General features: G+C 42.4%; 1 protein-coding gene across 1 annotated transcript; it reads left to right on the top strand.

Annotated features, from left to right (window-relative positions):
- Nucleotides 1–16,760: 16,760 nt before the first annotated feature.
- LOC106562824 (actin-related protein 2/3 complex subunit 5-like protein) lies at nt 16,761–21,944 on the top strand. The gene is made up of 4 exons (XM_082958056.1): nt 16,761–17,207; nt 18,894–18,965; nt 20,897–21,073; nt 21,294–21,944. Exons 1-4 carry the CDS (start codon nt 17,067–17,069, stop codon nt 21,354–21,356), a joined length of 453 nt encoding a protein of 150 aa, XP_082814182.1. The 5' UTR covers nt 16,761–17,066; the 3' UTR covers nt 21,357–21,944.
- Nucleotides 21,945–25,922: the final 3,978 nt, after the last annotated feature.

The following is a 25,922-nucleotide window of genomic DNA, read 5'->3' as shown; positions in this document are numbered from 1 at the left end:
AATATGGAGTATTTCGAACAAAAATAACATTTCTTGTGAAAGTGGGAGTCCTGGGAGTGCATTCCGACAAAGATCAGCAAAGGTAAGGGAAGATTTATAATACTAATTCTGAGTTTAGTTGACTCCAGAACTTGGCGGGTAACTGTATAGCTTGCTTTGATGGCTGAGCTCTGTATTCAGAATATTGAAAAATGTGCTTTTGCCGAAAGCTATTTTAAAATCTGACACAGCGGTTGCATTAAGGAGTAGTATATCTATAATTCTTTCAATAACTGTTGTAAAGTTTATCAACGTTTATGATGAGTATTTTTGTAAATTGATGTGCTCATTCACCGGTAGTTTTGGAGGCAATACATTTTCTGAACATCACGCGCCAATGTAACAATGGGGTTTATGGATATAAATATGAACTTTATCGAACAAAACATACATGTATTTTGTAACATTGAGTCCTGGGAGTGTCATCTGATGAAGATCATCAAAGGTTAGTGATTCATTTTAGCTGTCTTTCTGGTTTTTGTGACGCCTCTCCTTGCTTGGAAAATGGCTGTGTGGTTTTTCTTGTCAAGGTGATGTCCTAACATAATCTAATGTTTTGCTTTCGCCGTAAAGCCTTTTTGAAATCGGACACTGTGGTTAGATTAAGGAGAATCTTATCTTTAAAATGGTGTATAATACTTGTATGTTTGAGAAATTTGAATTGAGATTTTTGTTGTTTTGAATTTGCCACCCTGCTATTTCACTGGCTGTACCGCGGGTGGGACGCTAGCGTCCCACATAGCCCATACTAGTTAACACTCTATAACCTGTTTTATACCCTTCCCCAGATACATGTCTCATCATAATTATATCTCTGATATCTACGGACAGTCCCTTGAACTTCATGGAATAGTTTCTACTCTGACATGCACTGTCAACAGTGAGACCTTATGTAGACAGGTGTGTTTCTTTCAAAAATAATGTCCAAACAATTGAAATGGCCACAGGTGGACTCCAATCAAGTTGTAGTGACATGTCAAGGATGAGCTAAGGAAATTGTAGTGTCATAGCAAAGGGATGTGAATATTTATGTAAATTAGATATTTCTGTATTTCATTTTCAATAAATATGCACCAAAAAAAATCTAAAAACATGTTTTCACTTTGTCATTATGGGATATTGTGTGTAGATGGGTGAAAATATTGAATGCATTTTGAATTCAGCCTGTAACAACAAAATGTGGAATAAATCATGGGTATGAATACTTTCTGAATGCACTGTAACCATACCTGTACCTTCTGTGGAGAGATCATTTTCTAAACTAAAATTCATAAAGAACTATGCCTACCTAAGAAGCATTAGGGTCTCGGTATGATATGCACTTTTGAACACCTGAGTAGGTTCCACTCATTGCACTGGCGTCCACTGCATTTGTTCACCGATATGCCCTTACTTTCAATTAGTTCAATCATTTTTTTTTCAAGGCCTGAGGCACTTTGATCAGTCACATTCTTGAAGCCGTATAAACAAATACTTAGCTTTCTATTACATATGGAAAATTTGCCATCTTAAAAAACTACTCAAGTAAGAGTGGCTTGCAGTGTTTCTGTAGCCTACAATGTACATCCTACATATGACGGCAGAGTTTGTCGACCCGATTGATTTGGGAAAGCCTTAGAAAATCTCATTCAAACAGCGTATGATGGTTAAATCTTTGAGATGCGCAATTCAGTCAAGACTTCAGACCAAACTTTTTAAATACCTCGTTTGCATACCCATTGTTGCCTTAGCATTTTACTGGTAGATATAAGTTGAAAGGTCTTTGCTACCTACCCTACCGCTGTCGTTCTTTTGTGAGCTGCTCCATGGACAACCAGTTGAGCGGCACGCTCTTACTGCCTGACAGCCTATTCTGCCCAGGCTGTGTGTGGGGCACGTGATAAATTATCGACATAATGAACTAACAGCTTCGGGAAGTCATCTGTTTTTTCATCAGTTACATAGCCTAGATTGAAAATAGCATTATTACAACAAAAACATTTTTACTGTCCCAAGCGGGCCACTGATGTGGATGATTTAACTGGCCCAAAGGCAGCGGGCAGCCCTGTATGTCGAGCCCTGCAACATAATAATAATAATGTAATAGTGTATAAAGTAACTTACTTACTTCAGAAATTACTTGAGTAAGAGCACAAGTATAGCCTACAGAGTGTACCTAGAAAAGTACTTGTTCGTCAAATTTTAGCAGAGCTGAGTTAAAACCTTGGCCAAAGATAATCTATTTTTGTTCTAATGGTTAAGATGTCTGGTTGAGGAGCGGGAGACTGGGGTTCACATTCTACCAGTAACATGAGCATGGGGGGGGGGGGGGGGGGGGGAATCACAGCCATTAGGTTGGAATAGTTCACAATTGCTGTGGACAATTCTTTCAAGCTGTGTTTCAGTCAGAACTGTACCTTGTACACAATCTTTTACTTTCAGTAAAAATAGGACCTCATAAATCAAATTTTATTGGTCACATACACGTGTTTAGCAGATGTTATTGTGGGTGTAGCGAAATGCTTGTGTTTCTAGCTCCGACAGTGCAGTAATATCTAACAAGTAATATCTAACAATTTCACAACATATACCTAATACACACAAATCTAGCAAAGGAATGGAATTAAGACAGGCAATGTCAGAGCGGCAGACTAAGATACGGTAGAATAGTATAGAATACAGTATATACATATGAGATAAGTAATGCAAGATATGTAAACCTTAAAGTGACTAGTGTTCCATTTATTAAAGTGGCCAGTGATATCAAGTCTACGTATATAGGCAGCAGCCTCTAATGTGCTACTGATGGCTATTTAACAGTCTGGTGGCATTGAGATAGAAGCTGTTTTTCAGTCACTTGGTCCCAGCTTTGATGCACCTGTACTGACCTCAACTTCTGGATGACAGCAGGGTGAACAGGCAGTGACTCGGGGGGTTATTGTCCTTGATGATCTTTTTGGCCTTCCTGTGACATCGGGTGCTGTAGGTGTCCTGGAGGGCATGTAGTTTGCCCCCGGTGATATGTTCGGAAGACCGCACCACCCTCTGGAGAGCCCTACGGTTGCGGGAGGTGCAGTTGAAGTACCAGGCAGTCCGACAGGAGGCTCTCAATTGTGCATCTGTAAAAGTTTGTGAGTGTTAGGTGCCAAGCCACATTTCTTCAGCCTCCTGAGGTTAAAGAGGCTCACCACACTGTCTGTGTGGGTGGACCATTTCAGTTTGTCAGTGATGTGTACGCTGAGAAACTTGAAGCTTTCCACCTTCTCCACTGCGGTCCTGTTGATGTAGATGGGGGGTGCTCCCTCTGCTGTTTCCTGAAGTCCACGATCATCTCCTTTGTTTTGTTGACGTTGAGTGAGAGGTTATTTTCCTGGCACCACACTCCCAGAGCCCTCACCTCCTCCCTGTAGGCTGTCTTGTCATTGTTGGTAATCAAGCCTACTGCTGTTGTGTCGTCTGCAAAGTTGAGGTGTGCTTGGCCACGCAGTCATGGGTGAACAGGGAGTACAGGAGGGGGCTGAGCACGCACCATTGTGGGGCCCCAGTGTTGAGGATCAGCGAAGTGGAGGTGTTGTTTCCTACCTTTACCACCTGGGGACGGCCCGTCAGGAAGTCCAGGACCCAGTTGCACAGGGCGGGGTTCAGACCCAGGGCCTTGAGCTTAATGATGAGCTTGGAGGGTACTATGGTGTTGAATGCTGAGCTAAAGTCAATGAACAGCATTCTTACATAGGTATTCCTCTTGTCTAGATGGGATAGGGCATTGTGCAGTGTGATGGTGATTGCATCATCTGTGGATCTATTGGGGTGGTAAGCAAATTGAAGTGGGTCTAGGGTAACAGGTAAGATAGAGGTGATATGATCCTTGACTAGTCTCTCAAAGTACTTCATGATGACAGAAGTGAGTGCTACGGGACGATAGTCATTTAGTTCAGTTACCTTTGCTTTCTTGGATACAGGAACAATGGTGGCCACCTTGAAGCATGTGGGGACAGCTGATTGGGATAGGAAGAGATTGAATATGTCCGTAAACACACCAGCCAGCTGGTCTGTGCATGCTCTGAGAACACGGCTAGGGATGTCATCTGGGCCGGCAGCCTTGCGAGGGTTAACACGCCTAAATGTCTTACGTCGGCCACGGAGAAGGAGAGCCCACAGTCCTTGGTAGCGGGGCGCGTCGGTGGCACTGTGTTATCCTCAAAGCGGGCGAAGGTGTTTAGCTTGTCCGGAAGCAAGACATCGGTGTCCGTGACGTGTCTGGTTTTCCTTTTGCAATCCGTGATTGACTGTAGACCCTGCCACATACGTCTCGTGTCTGAGCCGTTGAATTGCGACTCCACTTTGTCTCTATTCTGACATTTTGCCTGTTTGATTGCCTTGCGGAAGGAATAACTAAACTGTTTGTATTCTGCCATATTGCCAGTCACCTTGTCATGGTTTAAATGCGGTGGTTCACGCTTTCAGTTTTGCGCGAATGCTGGCATCGAGCCACGGTTTCTGGTTAGAGTGGGTTTTAATAGTCACAGTGGGTACTCCAATCTCCAATCTATACACTTCCTGATAAACTCAGTCACTCTATCAGTATATTCGTCAATATTATTCTCAGAAACTACCCGGAACGTTTGGCTGATACGTCTCTGCTTGGAGCCACCACAGCATTAAGGAGATACAGTGGCAAGAAAACGTATGTGAACCTTTTGGAATTACCTGGATTTCTGCATAAATTGGTCATAAAATGTGATCTGATCTTCATCTAAGTCACAACAATAGACAAACACAGTGTGCTTAAACTAATAACACACAAATTATTGTATTTTTCTTGTCTATATTGAATACATAATTTAAACATTCACAGTGTGGGTTGGGAAAAGTATGTAATTGGAGTCAGGAGTCAGCTAAACTGGAATCCAATCAATGAGACAAGATTGGAGATGTTGGTTAGAGCTGCCCTGCTCTATACATTTTTTTTAAATCACAAAATTTGAGTTTGCTTTTCACAAAAACCATTGCCTGATGTGAAACGTGCCTCGAACAAAAGAGATCTCAGAAGACCTAAGTATAAAAATTGTTGACTTGCATAAAGCTGGAAAGGTATCTCCCAAAGCCTTGATATTCATCAGTCAACGGTAAGACAAATTGTTTATAAATGGAGAAAGTTCAGTACTCTCCCTAGGAGTGGCCGTCCTGCAAAGATGACTGCAAAAGCACAGCACAGAATGCTCAATGAGGTTAACAATAATCCTAGAGTGTCAGCTAAAGACTTACAAAAATCTCTGGAACATGCTAACATCTCTGTTGACGAGTCTATGATACGTAAAACACTGAACAAGAATGGTGTTCACGGGAGGACACCAGAGAAGAAGCCACTGCTGTTCAAAAAAAACACTGCTGCATGTCTGAATTTCGCAAAAGAGCACCTGGTTGTTCCACAGCGCTACTGGAAAAATATTCTGTGGACAGATGAAACTAAAGTTGAGTTGTTTGGAAGGAACACACAACACTATGTGTGGAGAAAAAAAGGCTCAGCACACCAACATCAAAACCTCATCCAAATTGTAAAGTATGGTGGAGGGAGCACCAAGTTAAAAAAGACATTTTACAGGAGAATGTTAGGCTATCTGTCCGCCAATTGAAGCTCAACAGAAGTTGGGTGATGCAACAGGACAACAACCCAAAACACAGAACAGCTTCAACAGAAGAAAATACGCCTTCTGGAGTGGCCCAGTCAGAGTCCTGACCTCAACCCGATTGAGATACTGTGGCATGACCTCAAGAGAGCGGTTCACACCAGACATCCCAAGAATATTGCTGAACTGAAACAGTTTTGTAAAGAGGAATGATCCAAAATTCCTCCTGACCAGTGTGCAGGTCTGATCCGCAACTAAAGAAAACTTTAGGTTGAGGTTATTGCTGGCAAAGGAGGGTCAACCAGTTATTAAAACCAAGGGTTCACATACTTTTTACACCCTGTACTGTGAATGTTTACACGATGTGTTCGTGTTTGTGTTATTAGTTTAAGCAGACTGTGTTTGTCTACTGTTGTGACTTAGATGAAGATCAGATCAGAATTTATGCAGAAATCCAGGTAATTCCAACAGTAATTCCTGCACTCTAAAGGACCTCCAACATCATCATTCAAAAGAATAATAATAATTATTATTATTATTGGGTCAGTTCAGCCAAACACAGCAACAGACTGTATACACCCTTTAAGGAAGAGTGTCATCATAAGAAAAAGTACAGCATTAAAAGCCCTGGAACTAACCAGCTAATTTAATAGGCTTGGGCCTGACCTGACACCCTGTATTCAAGTGTATGGTGTAGATCAACCAATGGCAGGCATGTTAAGAAATGTACATAACATACAATATATCATCTAGCCCAGGCCTGGACAATTATTTTCCATGGAGGTCCACAATAGAATATATTTTTGCCATCGCGGGCCAGAATCATATTACAGGATTATACATCATGTGTATGACTGTGTTGACAGATATATCTACCGTAAATCATGTCCAGATTTGCTACTTATTTTACTTTATTAACATGCACAGATATAAACCACATCCATGTTCTCCTTTTGGTAGGTATTTTCATTATTAAACATGCAATGAACTACACCGAGGTTAATGGGCATTGACTAGAGCAGTGAAGTCAGGTATCGTTTCTGACGTCGCTATGCTCAGGATTGCTGAGAGGGGAGAGTCAGTAAGAGATGATCTGTGCCTTGACTTGTTATATTTCATCACTGAAAATGTCTGTTCACATACATAGGTTGACGCAAACATGGATCCGAGTCACGTCTTTCGCGGGTATTTTAGAGCTTGTTTCTACCATAAGGCATCACTGAGTTAAGCATTGTTATAGAACGTTTGATATAATCTGGATACGTTTTATGTATTTATTTCAAAATATAAAGCAAACAATAGATATCCTTTTTCCCCTTTTCTTTAACAAGGGGTATGTGATACCCTCACTCAATTGGAGCCCTGGTTCTAGTCAAACACACCAAGCCCTTCCCAGACACGGAGGTATTTAATCAGAGCCAAACACACCAAGCTCTTCCCAGACACGGAGGTATTTAATCAGAGCCAAACACACCAAGCCCTTCCCAGACACGGAGGTATTTAATCAGAGCCAAACACACCAAGCCCTTCCCAGACACGGAGGTATTTAATCAGAGCCAAACACACCAAGCCCTTCCCAGACACGGAGGTATTTAATCAGAGCCAAACACACCAAGCCCTTCCCAGACACGGAGGTATTTAATCAGAGCCAAACACACCAAGCCCTTCCCAGACACGGAGGTATTTAATCAGAGCCAAACACACCAAGCCCTTCCCAGACACGGAGGTATTTAATCAGAGCCAAACACACCAAGCCCTTCCCAGACACGGAGGTATTTAATCAGAGCCAAACACACCAAGCTCTTCCCAGACACGGAGGTATTTAATCAGAGCCAAACACACCAAGCCCTTCCCAGACACGGAGGTATTTAATCAGAGCCAAACACACCAAGCTCTTCCCAGACACGGAGGTATTTAATCAGAGCCAAACACACCAAGCCCTTCCCAGACACGGAGGTATTTAATCAGAGCCAAACACACCAAGCCCTTCCCAGACACGGAGGTATTTAATCAGAGCCAAACACACCAAGCCCTTCCCAGACACGGAGGTATTTAATCAGAGCCAAACACACCAAGCCCTTCCCAGACACGGAGGTATTTAATCAGAGCCAAACACACCAAGCCCTTCCCAGACACGGAGGTATTTAATCAGAGCCAAACACACCAAGCCCTTCCCAGACACGGAGGTATTTAATCAGTGCATGCGACAGTATTGGAGTATTTGGCTATTCCAACATCTCTGGATAGGATAATTGTGTCTGTCAAACAGGTAGGCTTACCACTTGTTTTTTTGGAAGAGGAAGAAATAAGCTCCAATTATATTTATACGTCTGCATCAGAGTTACCATGTTGCTATCACTATGCAACCTACAACCTACAGTAGGAAAACGAGTTTCTTATTAATAATATCCCACCTGTTATCACACATGGTACGACCCCATAATTCTTACAATTACAATAAAAATATTATGTTTATATTTCTGTAGAACAGAGTAAGATCATTTGAGTTTTGGAAACAACTGCTTTCATAAATGCATGGCGGGCCTCGTTTCGCTGGAGCAGTGTAAAATAAGCTTTATGTCAATGACCCAGCCTTAACAAATTTCGTTTATTTACATATCGAATTTGATTGTCCAACATCAGCATTCATTTATTTCGTCTCCACCAAGAGTGGCCTCTTTCCTCTGCTGCTGCATTGCAGTCAGCGATGTTCTCTTGGTGGCTGTCCATGGTACTGAAATCAAATAATCTGAGTATGCTTGGACACCAGCCTGATCTCCAGCTCCTTCCACCTCTGGAAACTATATAGGTGGTCATGCGACTTCTCATGCGAGCTGAGGAGGTGGCATTGATTCTTCCAGTCCCTGATTCCATCCCTGAACAGCGCAGATTTTCACTCGTGTGAAAAAGGTTTGCAGCAAAAACAGAAGGCTGCATCGTTTTGCTTGGAATAGACAAGCCTTGGTCTATCCACTCTCTCCCCGTTCGCCATCCTCCTATTGTAGTGGGCCACCGAAAACGTTCTTTGCCCCTCATCTCTTGGGAAATTCCCCTCTTTATCTTGATGTGGCCCAGCCTGCACTAACATATCCCTTAAAGATCCATTTCTATATTTTGGCCACTCACGGGGATCTTTTATGTTTTTTGTCTGGGAGTCGGATTTAGCAGCAGCACCACCGCTGTCATCGGGGACGGGGAGCGACGAATCTGAGTCTGGGTCCAAGATAGTAGGGTCTTCGCCGGCATTGTTTGGAGGTGTGGCTAGGCCTGGTGCGACCACCTGTTCTTGTCCAGCCAGAGAGCTGTCATCAGTGGAAGTGCATGGCTCGGACTCCTTCGGTTTGCCCTCTTCGCTGCTAGAATCAGCGAACGGGGGCTCGTCGTTCTCGGCGAATGAATGGCCTGTCCTCGTAGGCTTGTCATTCTCCACACCGGCTGATGGACACTGCTGCACACTGATACATTTCACCAGCGAATTTCTTTGGTTTAGAGATTGTGGCTCTTTTCTCCTAGTTTAAAAAAAAATATATATTCGCTTCCGGATAGTTTTTGTCTCTTAGACATGGTAGCAAATCGTTTAAAATCTATATAGATTACTTTTAGCTAAAATTATATCCACTAGTAGTAGCTAGCTAACGTCAACAGCCTAGGTTAGGCTACTGCCTTAATCGTCTTCATCACGAACAAGCTTTTTAAAAATTCAATCATTTATTTGGCAGCTTCATTTTTATTGTTTCACAATTGGATAATCCCATATACGCGGGTGGCTGATGTGACCCGGGCGGTGTAGTAGCCGATCTGGGGTGCCGGAGGGCGGCAGCCAATTGTCAAAATGCCGAACCAAATTCAATTGCCGCCTAGGCGGAGGCCTAATCTTGCTTAATGGGAGGGCCGGCCCTGTGTGTGTGTTGAGAGAGCACTACAGTTATTGGCTGAGTCACTTGAGCGAGAGAGAGCGCAGCAAGCGCACACACAGTGACAACTATTTACCAGTTGTAGGTAGGCTATTTAGATTGTCATTATGGAGACACCTATTTCCAAACCGTTTTCCATAAAACATATTAATGCACATCAATAAATAATGGAGACAACGCACTGGACAACGACTTTGGGCGCACTAGAGCGCATTATATAAATCCGCTCGGAGGTGGTTTAAACTAAATTCTAATGTTGACTGTTTAAAGAAAACGGTATCAAGCGAAGTGCTTTATGCATGCTCAGTTATTGGGTCTCGGGGGCTGCCCGAGTGGAAATATGAAATGGAATTTATGGAACTCCCTCGCGTGGTTATTTTTATGGGGAAAAGTCCTCAATGAAACTGACATTAGGCTAAATGTGGAAAATTATACAATTGTCTCTGTTGGCCTTAAGTAGCCTATTCATGTATATACCATTGTAGGCTATCATTTGATACAATAAACATGTTGAAATTACGATATCACTGGAGTCATTGCAAATCAATTTGTGTGACTTGTGTAGCCTACCTGGCGCAGGCAAAACAATTTAATAAATAGCCTATAACTTCAGTTTATTGTTGTTGTAGTCTTGTGTTATTATGAACGCATTATATTGACATGACAGTAGTCATATTAGGCTACAGCTAAAACAAATTCGAAAAAATAAACATTGGCTGTTGTTGACAAACTTTCAGTTCATATACATATTATGAATATTTAATAAAGTGATTGAAATTATGACCAGCAGGCTAGTGGGGAAACAAGCACTTCTTATTGCAAAATCGCCTTGCTATTCATGTTGAATAAATTAGTCTGTTATTTTGAACTAAGCAAGCTGCTAAATAATTCAGTTTACATCTTGCTTACAAAATTGTCTAAACTACTGTAGACTATCTGACATGAGATGTAGGCCTGTCAGGGCCTATAGGCTTCCTGCCTTTATCCAAGCAAACTATGGCCAAATGTTATTAGAATCATAGACCCAGATTTGAGTCTGTAGCCTATGTCTATTGAAATGACAAGCCAATCTCTACGCTGACATTTTTTACAAGGAGCATACAAAGATTTGAAGAACACAGTGAATATATTTGAGGAAGAGTGTTTTTATCATATGAAGTGACTAACAGTTGTTGAATAAATTATTTTATTCATCAACGGTTGACGTGCTCAAGGGCCAAAGTAAACTGCCTGGTTTGAATACCCGAACCGGTTCGAATACCGGTTCGGGTATAATCACAGTCACAATTCCCATCACTAGGACCATTTAATGATGTAACTGCTGTAGAACACGTTTCTCTAAACCGCTCGATGAGGAGTGAAATCAACACCCGTACCATGGACTGTCTGCTTGATTGAGACTCATTGGTGCCAGGTAACCTAGCAGGTGAAAGCGTAGGGCCTGTAACCGAAAAGTCGCTGGTTTGAATACCAGCGTTGACGTGCTCAAGGGCATTCTTCCATATGTTTGGGGAGTCTCCCACATGCCTTTTGGCGAACACCAAACATGTTTGCTTATTTTTTCTTTAAGCAATGGCTTTTTTCTGGCCACTCTTCCGTGGAGTGTACGGCTTAAAGTGGTCCAATCTCCGCTGTGGAGCTTTGAAGCTCCTTCAGGGTTATCTTTGGTCTCTTTGTTGCCTCTCTGATTAATGCTCTCCTTTCCTGGTCCGTGAGTTTTGGTGGGCGGCCCTCTCTTGGCAGGTTTGTTGTTTACATTTACATTTAAGTCATTTAGCAGACGCTCTTATCCAGAGCGACTTACAAATTGGTGCATTCACCTTATGATATCCAGTGGAACAACCACTTTACAATAGTGCATCTAAATCTTTTAAGGGGGGGGGGGGGTTAGAAGGATTACTTTATCCTATCCTAGGTATTCATTAAAGAGGTGGGGTTTCAGGTGTCTCCGGAAGGTGGTGATTGACTCCGCTGTCCTGGCGTCATGAGGGAGCTTGTTCCACCATTGGGGTGCCAGAGCAGCGAACAGTTTTGACTGGGCTGAGCGGGAACTGTGCTTCCTCAGAGGTAGGGAGGCGAGCAGGCCACAATCGACACAATCCTGTCTCTACACACAATTCCTTTGGCATCATGGCTTGGTTTTTGCTCTGACTTGCACTCTTTATTATTATTTTTTTTAACGTTATTTAACTAGGCAAATCGGTTAACAACAAAGTCTTATTTACAATTACTGCCTACCAAAAGGCAAAAGGCCTCCTGCGGGGACGGGGGCTGGGATTAAAAATACAAAATTAAATAAAAATATATTACAAAACACACATAACAACAAGAGAGACAACACAACATAAAGAGAGACATAAGACAACATGACAACAAACATGGCAGCAACACATGAAAACACAACATGGTAGCAACACAATATGGCAGCAAAACAACATGGCAGCAGGCCAAAGCATGGTACAAAACATTATTGGGCAAGAAGGTAGAGACAACAATACATCATGCAAAGCAGCCACAACTGTCAGTAAGACTGTCCATGATTGAGCATTTTAATGAACAGATGGAGATAAAACTGTCCAGTTTGAGTGGTTTTGCAGCTCGTTCCAGTTGCTAGCTGCAGCGAACTGAAAAGACGAGCGACCCAGAGATGTGTATGCTTTGGGGACCTTTAACAGAATGTGACTGGCAGAACGGGTGTTGTATGTGGAGGATGAGGGCTGCAGTAGGTATCTCAGATAGGGTGAGTGAGGCCTAAGAGGGTTTTATAAATAAGCATCAACCGGGGGTATACAGAGATGACCAGTTTACAGAGTAGTATAGAGTGCAGTGATGTGTCCTATAAGGTGCATTGGTGGCAAATCTGATGGCCGAATGGTAAAGAACATCTAGCCCCTCGAGAGCACCCTTACCTGCCAATCTATAAATTAGTCTGGCATGGGTAGGAAGGTCATCTGAATCAGGATTAGTTTGGCAGCTGGGGTGAAAGAGGAGCAATTACAATAGAGGAAACCAAGTCTAGATGTAACCTTAGCCTGCAGCTTTATATGTGCTGACAGAAGGAAAATATACCATCTAGCCATACTCCTGAGGAATTGAATGAGGTGACTAACTCAAGCTCTAAACCCTCAGAGGTAGTAATCACACCGGGCGGGAGAGGGGCATTCTTCTTATCGAACCACATGACCTTTGTTTTGGAGGTGTTCAGAACAAGGTTAAGGGCAGAGAAAGCTTGTTGGAGACTAAGAAAGCTTTGTTGGAGAGCGTTTAACACAAAATCCGGGGAGGGGCCAGCTGAGTATAAGACTGTATCATCTGCATATAAATGGATGAGAGAGCTTCCTACTGCTCGAGCTATGTTGATGTAAATTGAGAAGAGCGTGGGACCTCGGATCGAGCCTTGGGGTACCCCCTTGGTGACAGGCAGTGGCTGAGACAGCTGATGTTCTGACTTAATACACTGCACTCTTTGAGAGAGGTATTTAGCAAACCAGGCCAAAGACACCTTAGAGACACCAATAATCCTTAGCCGACCAACAAGAATGGAATGGTCTACCGTATCAAAAGCTTTGGCCAAGTCAATAAAAATAGCAGCACAACATTGCTTAGAATTAAGAATCTTCCCCTTTAAATAAAGGATCCACCGTGGCTGCCTTCCAAGCAATGGGAACCTCCCCAGAGAGGAGAGACAGGTTAAAAAGGTCAGAGATAACCTTGGCGATGATAGGGGCAGGTTTAAACCATCTGACCCAGATGTCATTTTGGGGTCAAGTTTAAGGAGCTCCTTTAGCACCTCGGACTCAGTGACCACCTGCAGGGAGAACCTATGTAGCGCGGGCAGGGGAAAAAGAGGAAGGAGTATCGGGGATAGTTGCATTACATGGAACCCAAACCGGCTGCGCGAGTACGCCATAATGCGCCATCGTACATACATTTATTTTGTCCCCCTACACCAAACGCGACACCACACGCAGGTTAAAATATCAAAACAAACTCTGAACCAATTCAATTAATTTGGAAACAGGTCGAAAAGCATTAAACATTTATGGCAATTTAGCTAGTTAGCTTGCACTTGCTAGCTAATTTGTCCTATTTAGCTAGCTTGCTGTTGCTAGCTAATTTGTCCTGGGATATAAACATTGAGTTGTTATTTTACCTGAAATGCACAAAGTCCTCTACTCCGACAATTAATCCACACATAAAACGGTCAACTGAATCATTTCTAGTCATCTTTCCTCCTTCCAGGCTTTTTCATCTTTGAACTTATATGGTGATTGGCATCTAAACTTTCATAGTATTACTACACCGACCGGCAACACAGTTCGTCTTTCAATCACCCACTTGGGTATAACCAATGAGGAGATGGCACGTGGGTACCTGCTTCTATAAACCAATGAGGATATCGGAGAGGCAGGACTTGCAGTGTGATCTGCGTCAGAAATAGAAAGGAGTTCTATTTTAGCCCTTGGCAACGCAGACACTCGTTGACACGTGCGAGCAGTGTGGGTGCAATAATTGAATAACATAGATTTCTAAATGTATTTTGCAACCCTCGTGCACGCGACGCGAGCGGTGTGGTCAGCCTATTAGAAGGGGTGGGAGATGAGGAAATGTTGGAAGGGCAAGGAGGCATGACAGAGTCAAATAGGAATCCTGACTTAAATGAAGTGGTGATTAAAGAGCTCAGCCATGTGCTTCTTGTCAGTAACAACCACATCATCAACATTAAGGGACATGGGCAGCTGTGAGGATGAGGGTTTATTCTCCAGGTCTTTAACTGTTTTCCAGAACTTCTTAGTGTTAGTCCCACAGAGAGAGAACTGCTCCTTAAAGTAACTAACTTTGGCCTTCCAGATAGCCTGAGTACACTTATTTCTCATTTGCCTGAACGAGAGCCAGTCAGCGTGATTATGTGTGTGCCGAGCAATTTACCAAATGGAATTTTTCAGATGGAGTATCTCTGCCAGATCACGGTCGAACCAGGGGCTGAACCTGTTTTTAATTCTCATTTTCTTTATGGGCGCATATTTGTTAACGATGCCACTGAAAATATCAAAAAAGAAGGTCCAAGTGTCTTCGACAGAGGGGATCAAGCTGATTCTATACCATTTTACAGAGGCCAGGTCGTTTCACTGAGCAGCCATTACGAACACAGGCTGTAAAACAGTGACTACTATGCTCGTTACAGAAAACACCAAACTGATACCTATCAGGATTATTTGTAAGGATAACATCAAGGAGAGTAGCCTTTTATGAGTGTTTAGAGTCATACCTTGTGGGATTGGTAATAATCTGAGAAAGATTTAGGGAGTCCCATTGCTTTAGGACTTGGTCAGGCGCCTTAAGTATGTCCCAGTTTAGGTCACCTATCAGTGTAAGGGGCCAGGAGAGCGCTTAGGGCATTTAGGGCATTTAGGGTACAGGCCGGTGCTGACGATGGCCGACAACACCCAGCAACAATCAAATCTAGACTGTGCAACCTTAAATAGACAGCTGTGTGCCTTTCTAAATCATGTCCAATCAATTGAATTTACCAGAGGGGGACTCCAATCAAGTTGAAACATCTCAAGGATGATCAATGGAAACAGGATGCACCGGAGCTCAATTTCGAGTCTCATAGCAAAGTGTCTGAATACTTATGTAAATAAGTTATGTTTTTTATGTTTAACACATTTGGAAAAATGTCAAAACGGTTTTTGCTTTATCATTATGGGGTATTGTGTGTAGATTTAGAAAAATATATTGAATACATTTTAGAATAACCTAACAAAATGTGGAAAAACATACATGTTTGATGAAATTGGCCTGAGCACGGTGCTGTGCCAAATCACGGATATATGTAAATCATCTTTGTACCCAAACTCATTATGTGAACATTAGCACTTTGCTCAGGTGTATCCCCTCGAACATGAGGGTACATTTGGCTCCCTTAATATTGGTTCTTGAATAAATCTTTAAAATGTTCTTCCTATTAGTAACAACAACAAAAAATATAGGCTACGGTTGTTTTACTCCACTTCATGCTTTGGTTGTCACTTTAATCTTTCGACTGTCGGTCTGGGTCCTTGCATCCATAGGCATATAGCTCGGTCAATGACTGCATTTAAGAGAATCCGTTTGGATTGCAAGATGATTTGTAGATCAGTAATTCTGCAGTCAGACTGAAATGGAGTTGATCTCAAAACGCAATATATTAATTTGAGTGGTAACTTATGCTACATTTTCCCAACAGCCCCATTAGTCAACTTCACAGCCAACCAGAGGAAAAGCATCAATTGAACTAGGGAGGAATAGCGAAGGCCTATAGACAAACACAAAATCAGGGGTGTGTTCAGTTCAACGTTTGCTACGTTGCGTGACAGTTTGTACTGAATTACGTGTTTCCCCAAAACGTTGTGCGTCATTCAACAACACCTTTTGGGGTACATTTGTTCCCATTTGGTGGGTGTGGCGAGGTGTGACCTGATCAATTTGGATGTGACGATTTGAAATCGCAAAACTCGTGCAGTACCCCAAACACTTTCTCCCTCTGGGCCACCACTGTTTCTGTTAAATTCAACTTTGCACACCGTTCTGTCGTACTGAACACGCCCCAGGGTTGTGCCTTACATTCCATTAGTTGGCCACAAAAATCTAAATGTATTAAGTTTGATAACTAGAATAATTTATAATGACAATGGTGTACTACTGTATACTGCACTATCCAGGGTTGGGTAGGGTACTTTCTAAATGTAATCTGCTAAAGTTACTAGTTACCTGTCCAAAATTGTAATCAGTAGCGTAACTTTGGGATTACAACCTCAGTAACGTTATCTGATTATTTTCCATTACTTTTGGATTACTTTCCCCTTGAGGCATTAGAAGACTACAAAAAGGATCCATCAAGCGCTTGTATCATCATAGTGGTCTCTGACTTGTAGTCAGACTTGCTCAGGTGCAACGAACTTAAACTTGAACCTTTTTTCAATAGTGAATTGAATGAAGTTGAGAAAACAGAGTGGTGTCATTTATTTTCTTCTCGCAAACATCCTTTCTGAATTTAAAAGTAATCCAATAAGTAATCTAGTTTTAAAAAAGTATCTAATCTGATTACAATTAGGTTTTTTGTAATCAGTTTGCATGTAATTTATTAAATGTAATCAGTTACTGTTACGCCCCAATCATGGCAGCAGTACTCTTATTGTGAAGGATTAAAAATATATATTTGACTCGGGAAGTGACGATTAGTGCCGCTGGCTTCACGTGAGTTAAGATAATTCAGGCAACACAATTGCGTGTCAAACGAGTTAGCTAGGTACATGGTGGTAAAATAATGTGTGTAACACTGGCGGATAATATTATCTAGACAAATTACAATCAAAACACCGTTAGCGAAGACGGTGGTTGCTAGATAGCAGGAGAGCCGATACAGAGCAAGTACCCTGTACTTGGCTCGCATTAAAGCAACAGCGCTGTGTGTAGGACTAGCTTTAGCTTGCTAGCTACTATTTCTTCCAGCGAAGTTGCTCTGATGGCGAAAAATACTCTTTCGTCGCGATTCAGGAAACTCGACATAGATGAATTTGATGAGAACAAATTCGTTGATGATCACGATGAGGCTGTCGATAAACAGGGACCGGACGGCACGGAGATAGACAACCTCATCAGGATATATCCTTTACGTTCATGCCCCCATGTTCGTTAGCTAAATGTGTTAGCTAGCTGGCTAACAGCCGATGTGATTTGATAATGGATTTTGTTTTCAACTCAAATCAAAATGCTCATTTAATTTCTGCTCGTGCTGACATGTATCTTGCTAGGTAGTTAGCTGATGTTGTGCAAATATGTCGGTTTAGGTTGCTAGTTAGTCAATGCCTGGAGGATATCCCTGGCTGAACTATCCTAGCGCTGGTCCAGACCAGGGCGCCCTCCAGAGCTACCAGAACCCGAGACTCTAGCTACTTGTTAGCTAGGTAACTTAGTTATGTCTAAACATAGTTGTCTATAACTAACATGCAAAGCACCAGCAGTTGCTGCAGTGTTAATAAGGGAATCACTATGCCGTTTGATTTGGGTGAGACAGGAGTTGCAGGGTGACAGGTTCTTCATGGCCCTCTTATGAGGGATGTTTATTTCGAGTGAGCCACATTCAGGGCAATGACACCAGTAGAGGATTTGCTTGAGGCAGGAAAATAAAATGTTTTTCCACATTGTGAGGAACTATAGCTATCTCTCTGCGTTTCATCCTCTGTGTGTCATCTTTCTCCATTTGAGAGGTGCCACTGGTCTGGTGAGCTGGAACTGGCTGTGTATGATCAGACACCTCTGTGAGCTCTTGAAATGGATCTCACATTAGATACTGGCAATGGCATCAACACCCTCTGTGATATCGGTCTGTTTCTCACTAGCCGGCTACCACCTGGCTACTCAACCCTGCACCTTTAGAGGCTGCTGCCCTATGTACGTAGACATGGAATCACTGGCCACTGTTTACATACTCTATTCTACTGTATTTTAGTCAATGCCACTGACATTGCTCGTCCCAATATTTATTTCTTTATTCCCTTTTAGATTTGTGAATTGTTAGATACTACTGCACTGTTGGAGCTAGGAACACAACCATTTCGCTACAGCCGCAATAACTGCTAAATCTACTAAATGTGTTTGACTAATACAATTTGATTTGGTGGAAAGAATCTGCGCATCGTAGCACCATTAGGTGCAAAAACTCGACGTACCCAGTTGCAGCCCACCTTTTGGAACCAACCACTCCATTTCGTCCCCTCGGTATATCGGCATCGAACACAAAACCGTCTCTAGGAGAGGGGGTGACCTTGATAATTTATTAAAATGAGAGGCCACCTGGATCTTTCATTTAAAGACCCTTGCTCCCTTTAGTCTCAACGTAGACTTTGATCTGAAGCCATTCTTCTGATTATTGTATTTTTGCTATCCATTGTAAATGTTTGTTTCTATGATTATATGGCTGGATGTTGGAGCTTTTTTTCTTTCCATTTCTGTAAATCAACTAATGAAATCAAGCCACACCTGGCTATGATTGCAGGCACCTGTGTGTCTTTTAAAAGTATGTCAATTAGTGACCCTCAGAGGTTGTCATTATACCCTGATGAAGACTGCTTGTCTGTCAAAACATTGGTTATAAAATGATTGCATCTGAGCTCCTAGTGAAGCTCTCCATTTCTTACTCCGTTAGCCAGCACCTCGCCTAAACGGGTGTGTGTTTCTTTTGCCTCTGGTGGTGGGGAAAACATGTGGAGATGTACAATGTTCCTGCCCTTCAAACCTATTTAGGATATGGCAATAGACAGTGTTAAATTCCTTAACCGACTAATGCACAGGAGACACGATGACAGCTTTTCACCTTGCTCTGCGGAACCCTCCTCTCAACACTAAAAATCCAACAATAAAGGTAAGGGGCCAAGACTTTCATCTGAAATTCTTGCATCATGTAACTTTGTGGGAAGGTACACGATATATACAAAAGTATGTGGACATCCCTTAAAATTAGTTTATTCGGCTATTTCAGCCACACCCGTTGCTGACAGGTGTATGAAATTAAGCACACAGCCATGCAATCGCCATAGAAAACATTGGCAGTGGAAAAGCCTTACTGAAGAGCTCATTAACTTTCAATGTGGCACCGTCATAGGATGCCACCATTCCAACAAGTCAGTTCATCAAACTTCTGCCCTGCTAGAGCTGCCCCGGTCAACTGTAAGTGCTGTTATTGTGAAGTGGAAACATCTAGGAGCAACAAAGGCTCAGCCGCGAAGTGGTAGGCCACACAAGGTCACAGAACGGAACCGCCGAGTGCTGTACCGCGTAAAAATCAGTTGACCTCAGGTGCAACACTCACTACAGAGTTCCAAACTCAAATCAAACAACAATGCAGTTTCAATAAATATGGACAAGAGTAAGAGAAAAGTAACAAGTAATTAAAGAGCAGCAGTAAAACAACAATAGCGAGACTATATACAGGGGGGTACCGGTACAGAGTCAATATGCGGGGGCACCGGTTAGTTGAAGTAGTATGTACATGTAGGTAGAGCTATTGAAGTGACTACGCATAATGACAACAGAGTAGCGGTGGTGTAAAGAGGGGTGGTGGTGGGGAGGCACATAGTCTGGGTAGCCATTTGATTAGATGTTCAGGAGTCTTATGGCTTGGGGGTAGAAGCTGTTTAGAAGCCTCTTGGACCTACACTTGGCGCTCTGGTAGCAGAGAGAACAGTCTATGACTAGGGTGGCTTGTCTTTGACAATTTTTAGGGCCATCCTCTGACACAGCCTGGTATAGAGGTCCTGGATGGTAGGAAGCTTGGCCCCAGTGATGTACTGGGCCATTCGCACAACCTTCTGTAGTGCCTTGTGGTCGGAGGCCGCACAGTTGCCATACCAGGCAGTGATGCAACCAGTCAGGATGCTCTCGATGGTGCCTCTGGAAGCAACGTCAGCACAATAATTGTTTGTCTGGAGCTTCTTGAAATGGGTTTCCATGGCCGAGCAGCTAAGATCGCCAAGCGTCAGCTGGAGAGGTGTAAAGCTCGTTGCCATTGGACTCTGGAGCAGTGAAAACGCTTTCTTTGGAGTGATGAATCACGCTTCACCATCTGGCAGTCCGACGGACAAATCTGTTTTTGGTGGATGCCAGGAGAATGCTACCTGTCCAAATGCATAGTGAAAACTGTAAAGTTTGGTGGAGGAGGCATAATGGTCTGTGGCTGTTTTTCATGGTTTGTGCTAGGCCCCTTCGTTCCAGTGAAGGCTAATCTAAACGCTACAGAATACAATGGCATTCTAGACGATTCTGTGCTTCCAACTTTGTGGCAACAGTTTGGGTAAGGTCCTTTCCTGTTTCATCATAACAATGCCCTAGTGCACACGCGTATGTCCATACAGAAATGGTTTGTTGAGTTGTGTGGAAGAACTTGACTGGCCTGCACAGAGCCCTGACCTCAACCCTGTTGAACACCTTTGGGATTGTAACTGCGAGCCCAATCACATTAATGCTTGTGGCTGAATGGAAGCAAGTCCCTGCAGCAATGTTCCAACATCTAGTGGAAAGCCTTCCCAGAAGAGTGGAGGCTGTTATAGCAGCAAGGGGGGGGGGCAGCTCCATATTAATGCCCTTGAATTTGGAATGAGATGTTTGACGAGCAAGTGTCCACATACTTTTGGTCATGTAGTGTGCTTGGAGTCAATATTAACATTGGTTTAGAATGCTGCTCATTGCAGGAGAGGCTTAGCAAGCATCCCAAACATGTTGCCTCTCTTGGGAATCTGCACTGGTGTAAATAACTTTTGTAAACACTCTCTCTCACTGTCTTGTTCTGTCTTTCAGGAAAGGGCTCTGGCAATAGTGCTGCGAGTGTTGACATCATTTAAGTCAAGTGATATTGAGCCAGCCGTCAAGTCTCTTGACAGAAGCGGGGTGGACCTGCTTATGAAGTACATATATAGAGGCTTCGAGAAGCCCTCCGACAATAGCAGTGCTATTCTCCTACAGTGGCACGAAAAGGTGTGAAACCTATATCTGAACTTGTGCAATCTTTAAACTCTAGTCCACCTAATGTTCATGGAAATATGATGCACAGGAGGCTACTGAGGGGAGTTTGGCTCATAATGGTATCGAACACAAAACCGTGTTCAACCATGACTATGAGCCCGTCTTCCCCAATTAAGGTGCCACCGACCACCTGTGTTTGATCATTTGTCTCTTCCCCTCTTTCTTCACTCAGGCTTTTGCAGTTGGGGGCTTAGGGTCAATCGTACGAGTTCTGACGGCCCGAAAGACCGTTTGAGGGGACGGGCTTTATCACGTGGAGCGTCTCGGATGACCACTGGCAGGAGGAGTGACTGCCTTCTGTGGAAGGGAAAGTAGATTATCACAATTTCTTACTGAAAAAACCCTTACACTACATAAATTAGACAAAACACAAAGGGAACATTTATTTTTAGTTTCAAAATGTATGGGATAGCTGTAATTTAGGAAAGGATGATACGTGTTCATGTATATGATTATAATTTTTACCCAATCACGAGTTATTTGCTCGTTCTTTATTGCATTTCTGTTCTAATACTATTGAGAAGCATCAGCATGTTTCTTTGAGGGTGGAGAAAGGAAGGAAAAGAAACATGAACATGGCAGGTCAAAGGAAGGGTGTGCATTAAGTGGTACTATACCTTTATACCAGTGTGTGTGTGTGACAAATTCAGTGTGCTTGCGAGTGTGTCTGATATGTTTTTTTCTCATTGTCATTTTTGTACAGACAGAAGTACATTTTAATATAAAGAGATTGAGATTCAATTAATTGTTATGCAGGGTGGGGTATATTGAACAATGGGGGATTTTGTTGTGAAGTGCCTGCTGCAATAAAACTGGAAACAAGTGTCCTTGTCATTTGCCCTCTCTATGGGAGCCAAATTCTGTTATTTTGACCAATCACATCGGATATTTTCAGAGCTGATTATTGGGGAAAAAAATATCTGTTGGGCTGGCTGTAAACCCTGCTTTGTATATTCAGAATTGTGGTAGTGAATTTGGCAGTGGAACCTGTATTCCTGGCATGTGTGACCAACTGCTCTTTCCACACTAGGGGCTAATATTCTTGTGAATCGACAAACTTTAGTTCCAGAGCAAAATCAGTCATCCAAATAGTATAAGTTATTTTTAGTTTGCGTATTCTATGAGCAAGCACAAAGCAGTGTTTTCAGTAACCCAGGCTGCCCTATGCACTTGTGGAGAGCTGTGAGGATTACAATATGGTGAAAATCCCATTTAGTCTACCGGAGGGTGAAGTGGAGCTAGATGGTAACAAGTGCATAGGGGTCAATTTGGTGTTGGATGTTTGCGTGACAATAGCCCTTAAGTGCAAAATTATGTATATTTGTGAACTGTCAATTTCAGGGCAGGACATCAGGAGGCAAATTTGGTGTAAAAGGTTACATTTATTAAATGTGTGTTGGCGGCAGTAAACAAATCAAATTAATGAAAGCTGCCTCCTATGCTTAAGCAGAACCGTCAAGCTCCAAATTACCTCTTCACACAGGATTTTAAACAGCTACACCTTACAGCCACCCAGGGGTGTCTAATTCTAACAGACATATAGACATAACCATCATTGACACATGTCTGTGCATAAACCCCTTTGAGAAATATATCAGCTAAACTGAATTATGCTGTCAGCAACAACTGAGGACTTTTATATTTAGTTTTTCTTTTGAGAGCAAGAAGAAACTGGTACAAATCATCTCTGTGCCCATCGTTGACTGGTGGCATATAATAATAAATGCTATGGAACAAGACGTGGTTTACCATGTAGCAGTTTAGCACGAAATAGCATGCTAAGTGGGGGACATTGCCTTTAAATCAGGCTGTAGCGCTGAACTTGCGCAATACGGCTTAAATGGAGCCCTAAGTCAATCTTTCTACGTTAGCGGAGAGCGCATTCACGGTAAACACTGCATACAGTATGTCGGCTCAATCAAAAATGACCTGTACATTGCTATTGTGCAATCTCTTAACGCTTCAGTGATACAGATCAAATAAAGTTCTTACATTGGTTTTGGTTAGAAAACTATCCCTTTAACTTTTACACTCCCGGGTCCTGGAACACATTGCAAATTAAAATCAGTTAAAATTGGTGTGGTGTTTGTAAATGAATTCATTATCCGAAACATTTAATATTTCAGTCCAAAAGTGTCTCTTGATATCTTGCCTATGCCTACTGTATTGTTGATTTTATGTATTAAATAAAATGTTTCATTGCTGCTTTGGGACATGTCTCATTTTTAGAAGAGAGGAGTCAAAGCAATAACATTTATTTAATCTGTCGGGAGATTATTAAAGACAATACATTTCACACAAACTAAACAAAAGTCAAGCTTTACATTTTCTTAAGGATTGGCCCCTTTTTTTCAATTTTTGCCTAAAATGACATACCCAAATCTGTAGCAAGGATAAGCATATTCTTGGTACCATTTGAAAAGAAACACTTGGAAGTTTGTGGAAATTTGAAAGGAATGTAGGAGAATATAACACAATGGATCTGGTGAAAGATAATACAAAGAAAAAAAACAATTGTTCTTTTGTATTTTTTGGTACAATCATCTTTGAAATGCAAGAGAAAGACCTTCATGTATTATTCCAGCCCAGGTGCAATTTAGATTTTGGCCGCAGTGTATGTGCAACGTTTTAGACTGATCCAATGAACCATTTTATTTCTGTTCAAAATGTATCAAGACTGCCCAAATGTGCCTAATTTGTTTATTAATAACTTTTCATGTTCAAAACTGTGCACTCTCCTCAAACAATAGTATTATTTCACTGTACTACTGTAAATTGGACAGTGTAGTTAGATTAACAAGAATTTAAGCTTTCTGCCAATATCAGATATGTCTATGTCCTGGGAAATGTTGTTGTTACTTACAACCTCATGCTAATTGCATTAGCCTACGTTAGCTCACCTGTCCTGCAGGGGACCCACCAATCCTGAAGAAGTTTTAAAGAGCATTCAAAAAAGCTTGCATGTTTTGGTATTTTAGTCACATAACTAATTTTTCCTTCATACTTAATGACATCAAATATAATTGGCAACAAATAGGACAGAACCATTTAAAAGGATAAATACAGAATGTCAAACAATGTTTTAACAAGCATCCCTTGGATTTTTCAAAATGTTGTTACGTTACAGCCTTATTCTAAAATGTATTAAAAAAAAAATCCCCCCTCAATCTACACACAAGACCCTGTAATGACAAAGCAAAAACAGGTTTATATAAATGTTTGCAAATATCTAAAAATAAAAAACCCAGAAATATATCATTTCCATAAGTATTTAGACCCTTTGCTTAGTACTTTGTTGAAGCACCTTTGGCTGAGACTCAGCCTTGAGTCTTCTTGGGTATAACGCTACAAACTTGGCACACCTGTATTTGGGGAGTTTCTCGCATTCTTCTCTGAAAGTCCTCTCAAGCTCTGTCAGGTTGGATTGGGAGTGTCGCTGCACAGCTATTCTCAGGTCTCTCCAGAGATGTTCGATCGGGCTCAAGTCCGGGCTCTGGCTGGGCCACTCAAGGACATTCAGAGACTTGTCCCAAAGCCACTCCTGCATTGTCTTGGCTGTGTGCTTTGGGTCATTGTCCTGTTGGAAGGTGAACCTTCACCCCAGTCTGAGGTCCTGAGCGCTCTGGAGCAGGTTTTCATCAAGGATCTCTCTGTACTTTACTCTGTTCATCTTTGTCTCGATCCTGACTAGTCAGTCCCTGCTGCTGAAAAACATTCCCACAGCATGATACTGCCATCACCATGCTTCACCGTAGGGATAGTGCCAGGTTTCCTCCAGACGTGAAGCTTGGCATTCATGCAAAAGTGTTCAATCTTGGTTTCCTCAGACCAGAGAATCTTGTTTGTCATGGTCTGAGAGTCCTTTAGGTGCCTTTTGGCAAACTAAGCAGGCTGCCATGTGCCTTTTACTGAGGAGTGGCTTCCGTCTGGCCAATCTACCATAAAGGCCTCATTGATGGAGTGCTGCAGAGATGGTTGTCCTTCTGGAAAGTTCTCCCATGGTCACAGAGGAACTTCTAGAGCTTTGTCAGAGTGACCATCGGGTTCTTGGTCACCTCCCTGACCAATGCCCTTCTCCCGTGATTGCTCAGTTTGACTGGGCAGCACTCTCTAGGAAGAGTCTTGGTGGTTACAAACTTCTTCCATTTAAGAATGATGGAGGCCACTGTGTTCTTAGGGACCTTCAATGCTGCAGTCATTTTTTGGTATTCTTCCCCCAGATCTGTGCCTCGACACAATCCTGTCTCGGAGCTCTACGGACAATTCATTCGACCTCATGGCTTGGTTTTTGCTCTGACATGCACAGTCAACTATGGGACCTTATATACAACCCTCCAGACGAGCTTCAATGCCATACAACTCTCCTTCCGTGGCCTCCAACTGCTCTTAAATACAAGTAAAACTAAATGCATGCTATTCAACCGATCGCTGCCTGCACCTGCCCGCCCATCCAGCATCACTACTCTGGACGGTTCTTAGAATATGTGGACAACTACAAATACCTAGGTGTCTGGTTAGACTGTAAACTCTCCTTCCAGACTCACATCAAACATCTCCAATCCAAAGTTAAATCTAGAATTGGCTTCCTATTTCGCAACAAAGCATCCTTCACTCATGCTGCCTAACATACCCTCGTAAAACTGACCATCCTATCGATCCTCGACTTCGGCGATGTCATTTACAAAATAGCCTCCAACACCCTACTCAATAAATTGGATGCAGTCTATCACAGTGCCATCCGTTTTGTCACCAAAGCCCCATATACTACCCACCACTGCGACCTGTACGCTCTCGTTGGCTG

This window comes from Salmo salar, chromosome 11 (genome assembly GCF_965601325.2).
Source record: "Salmo salar chromosome 11, fSalSal1, whole genome shotgun sequence".
NCBI classification, from domain to species: domain Eukaryota; kingdom Metazoa; phylum Chordata; class Actinopteri; order Salmoniformes; family Salmonidae; genus Salmo; species Salmo salar.
Note: the sequence above shows the minus strand (reverse complement) of the source record. Positions and strands in the feature narration are given on the sequence as shown.

Coding starts and splice junctions, on each gene's coding strand:
- LOC106562824 (XM_082958056.1), top strand. CDS start 17,067: ATGGCGAAAAATACTCTTTCGTCGCGATTCAGGAAACTCGACATAGAT. Junction 17,208..18,893: donor TAGACAACCTCATCAGGATA/TATCCTTTACGT, acceptor GACTAATGCACA/GGAGACACGATGACAGCTTT. Junction 21,074..21,293: donor TCCTACAGTGGCACGAAAAG/GTGTGAAACCTA, acceptor TTCTTCACTCAG/GCTTTTGCAGTTGGGGGCTT.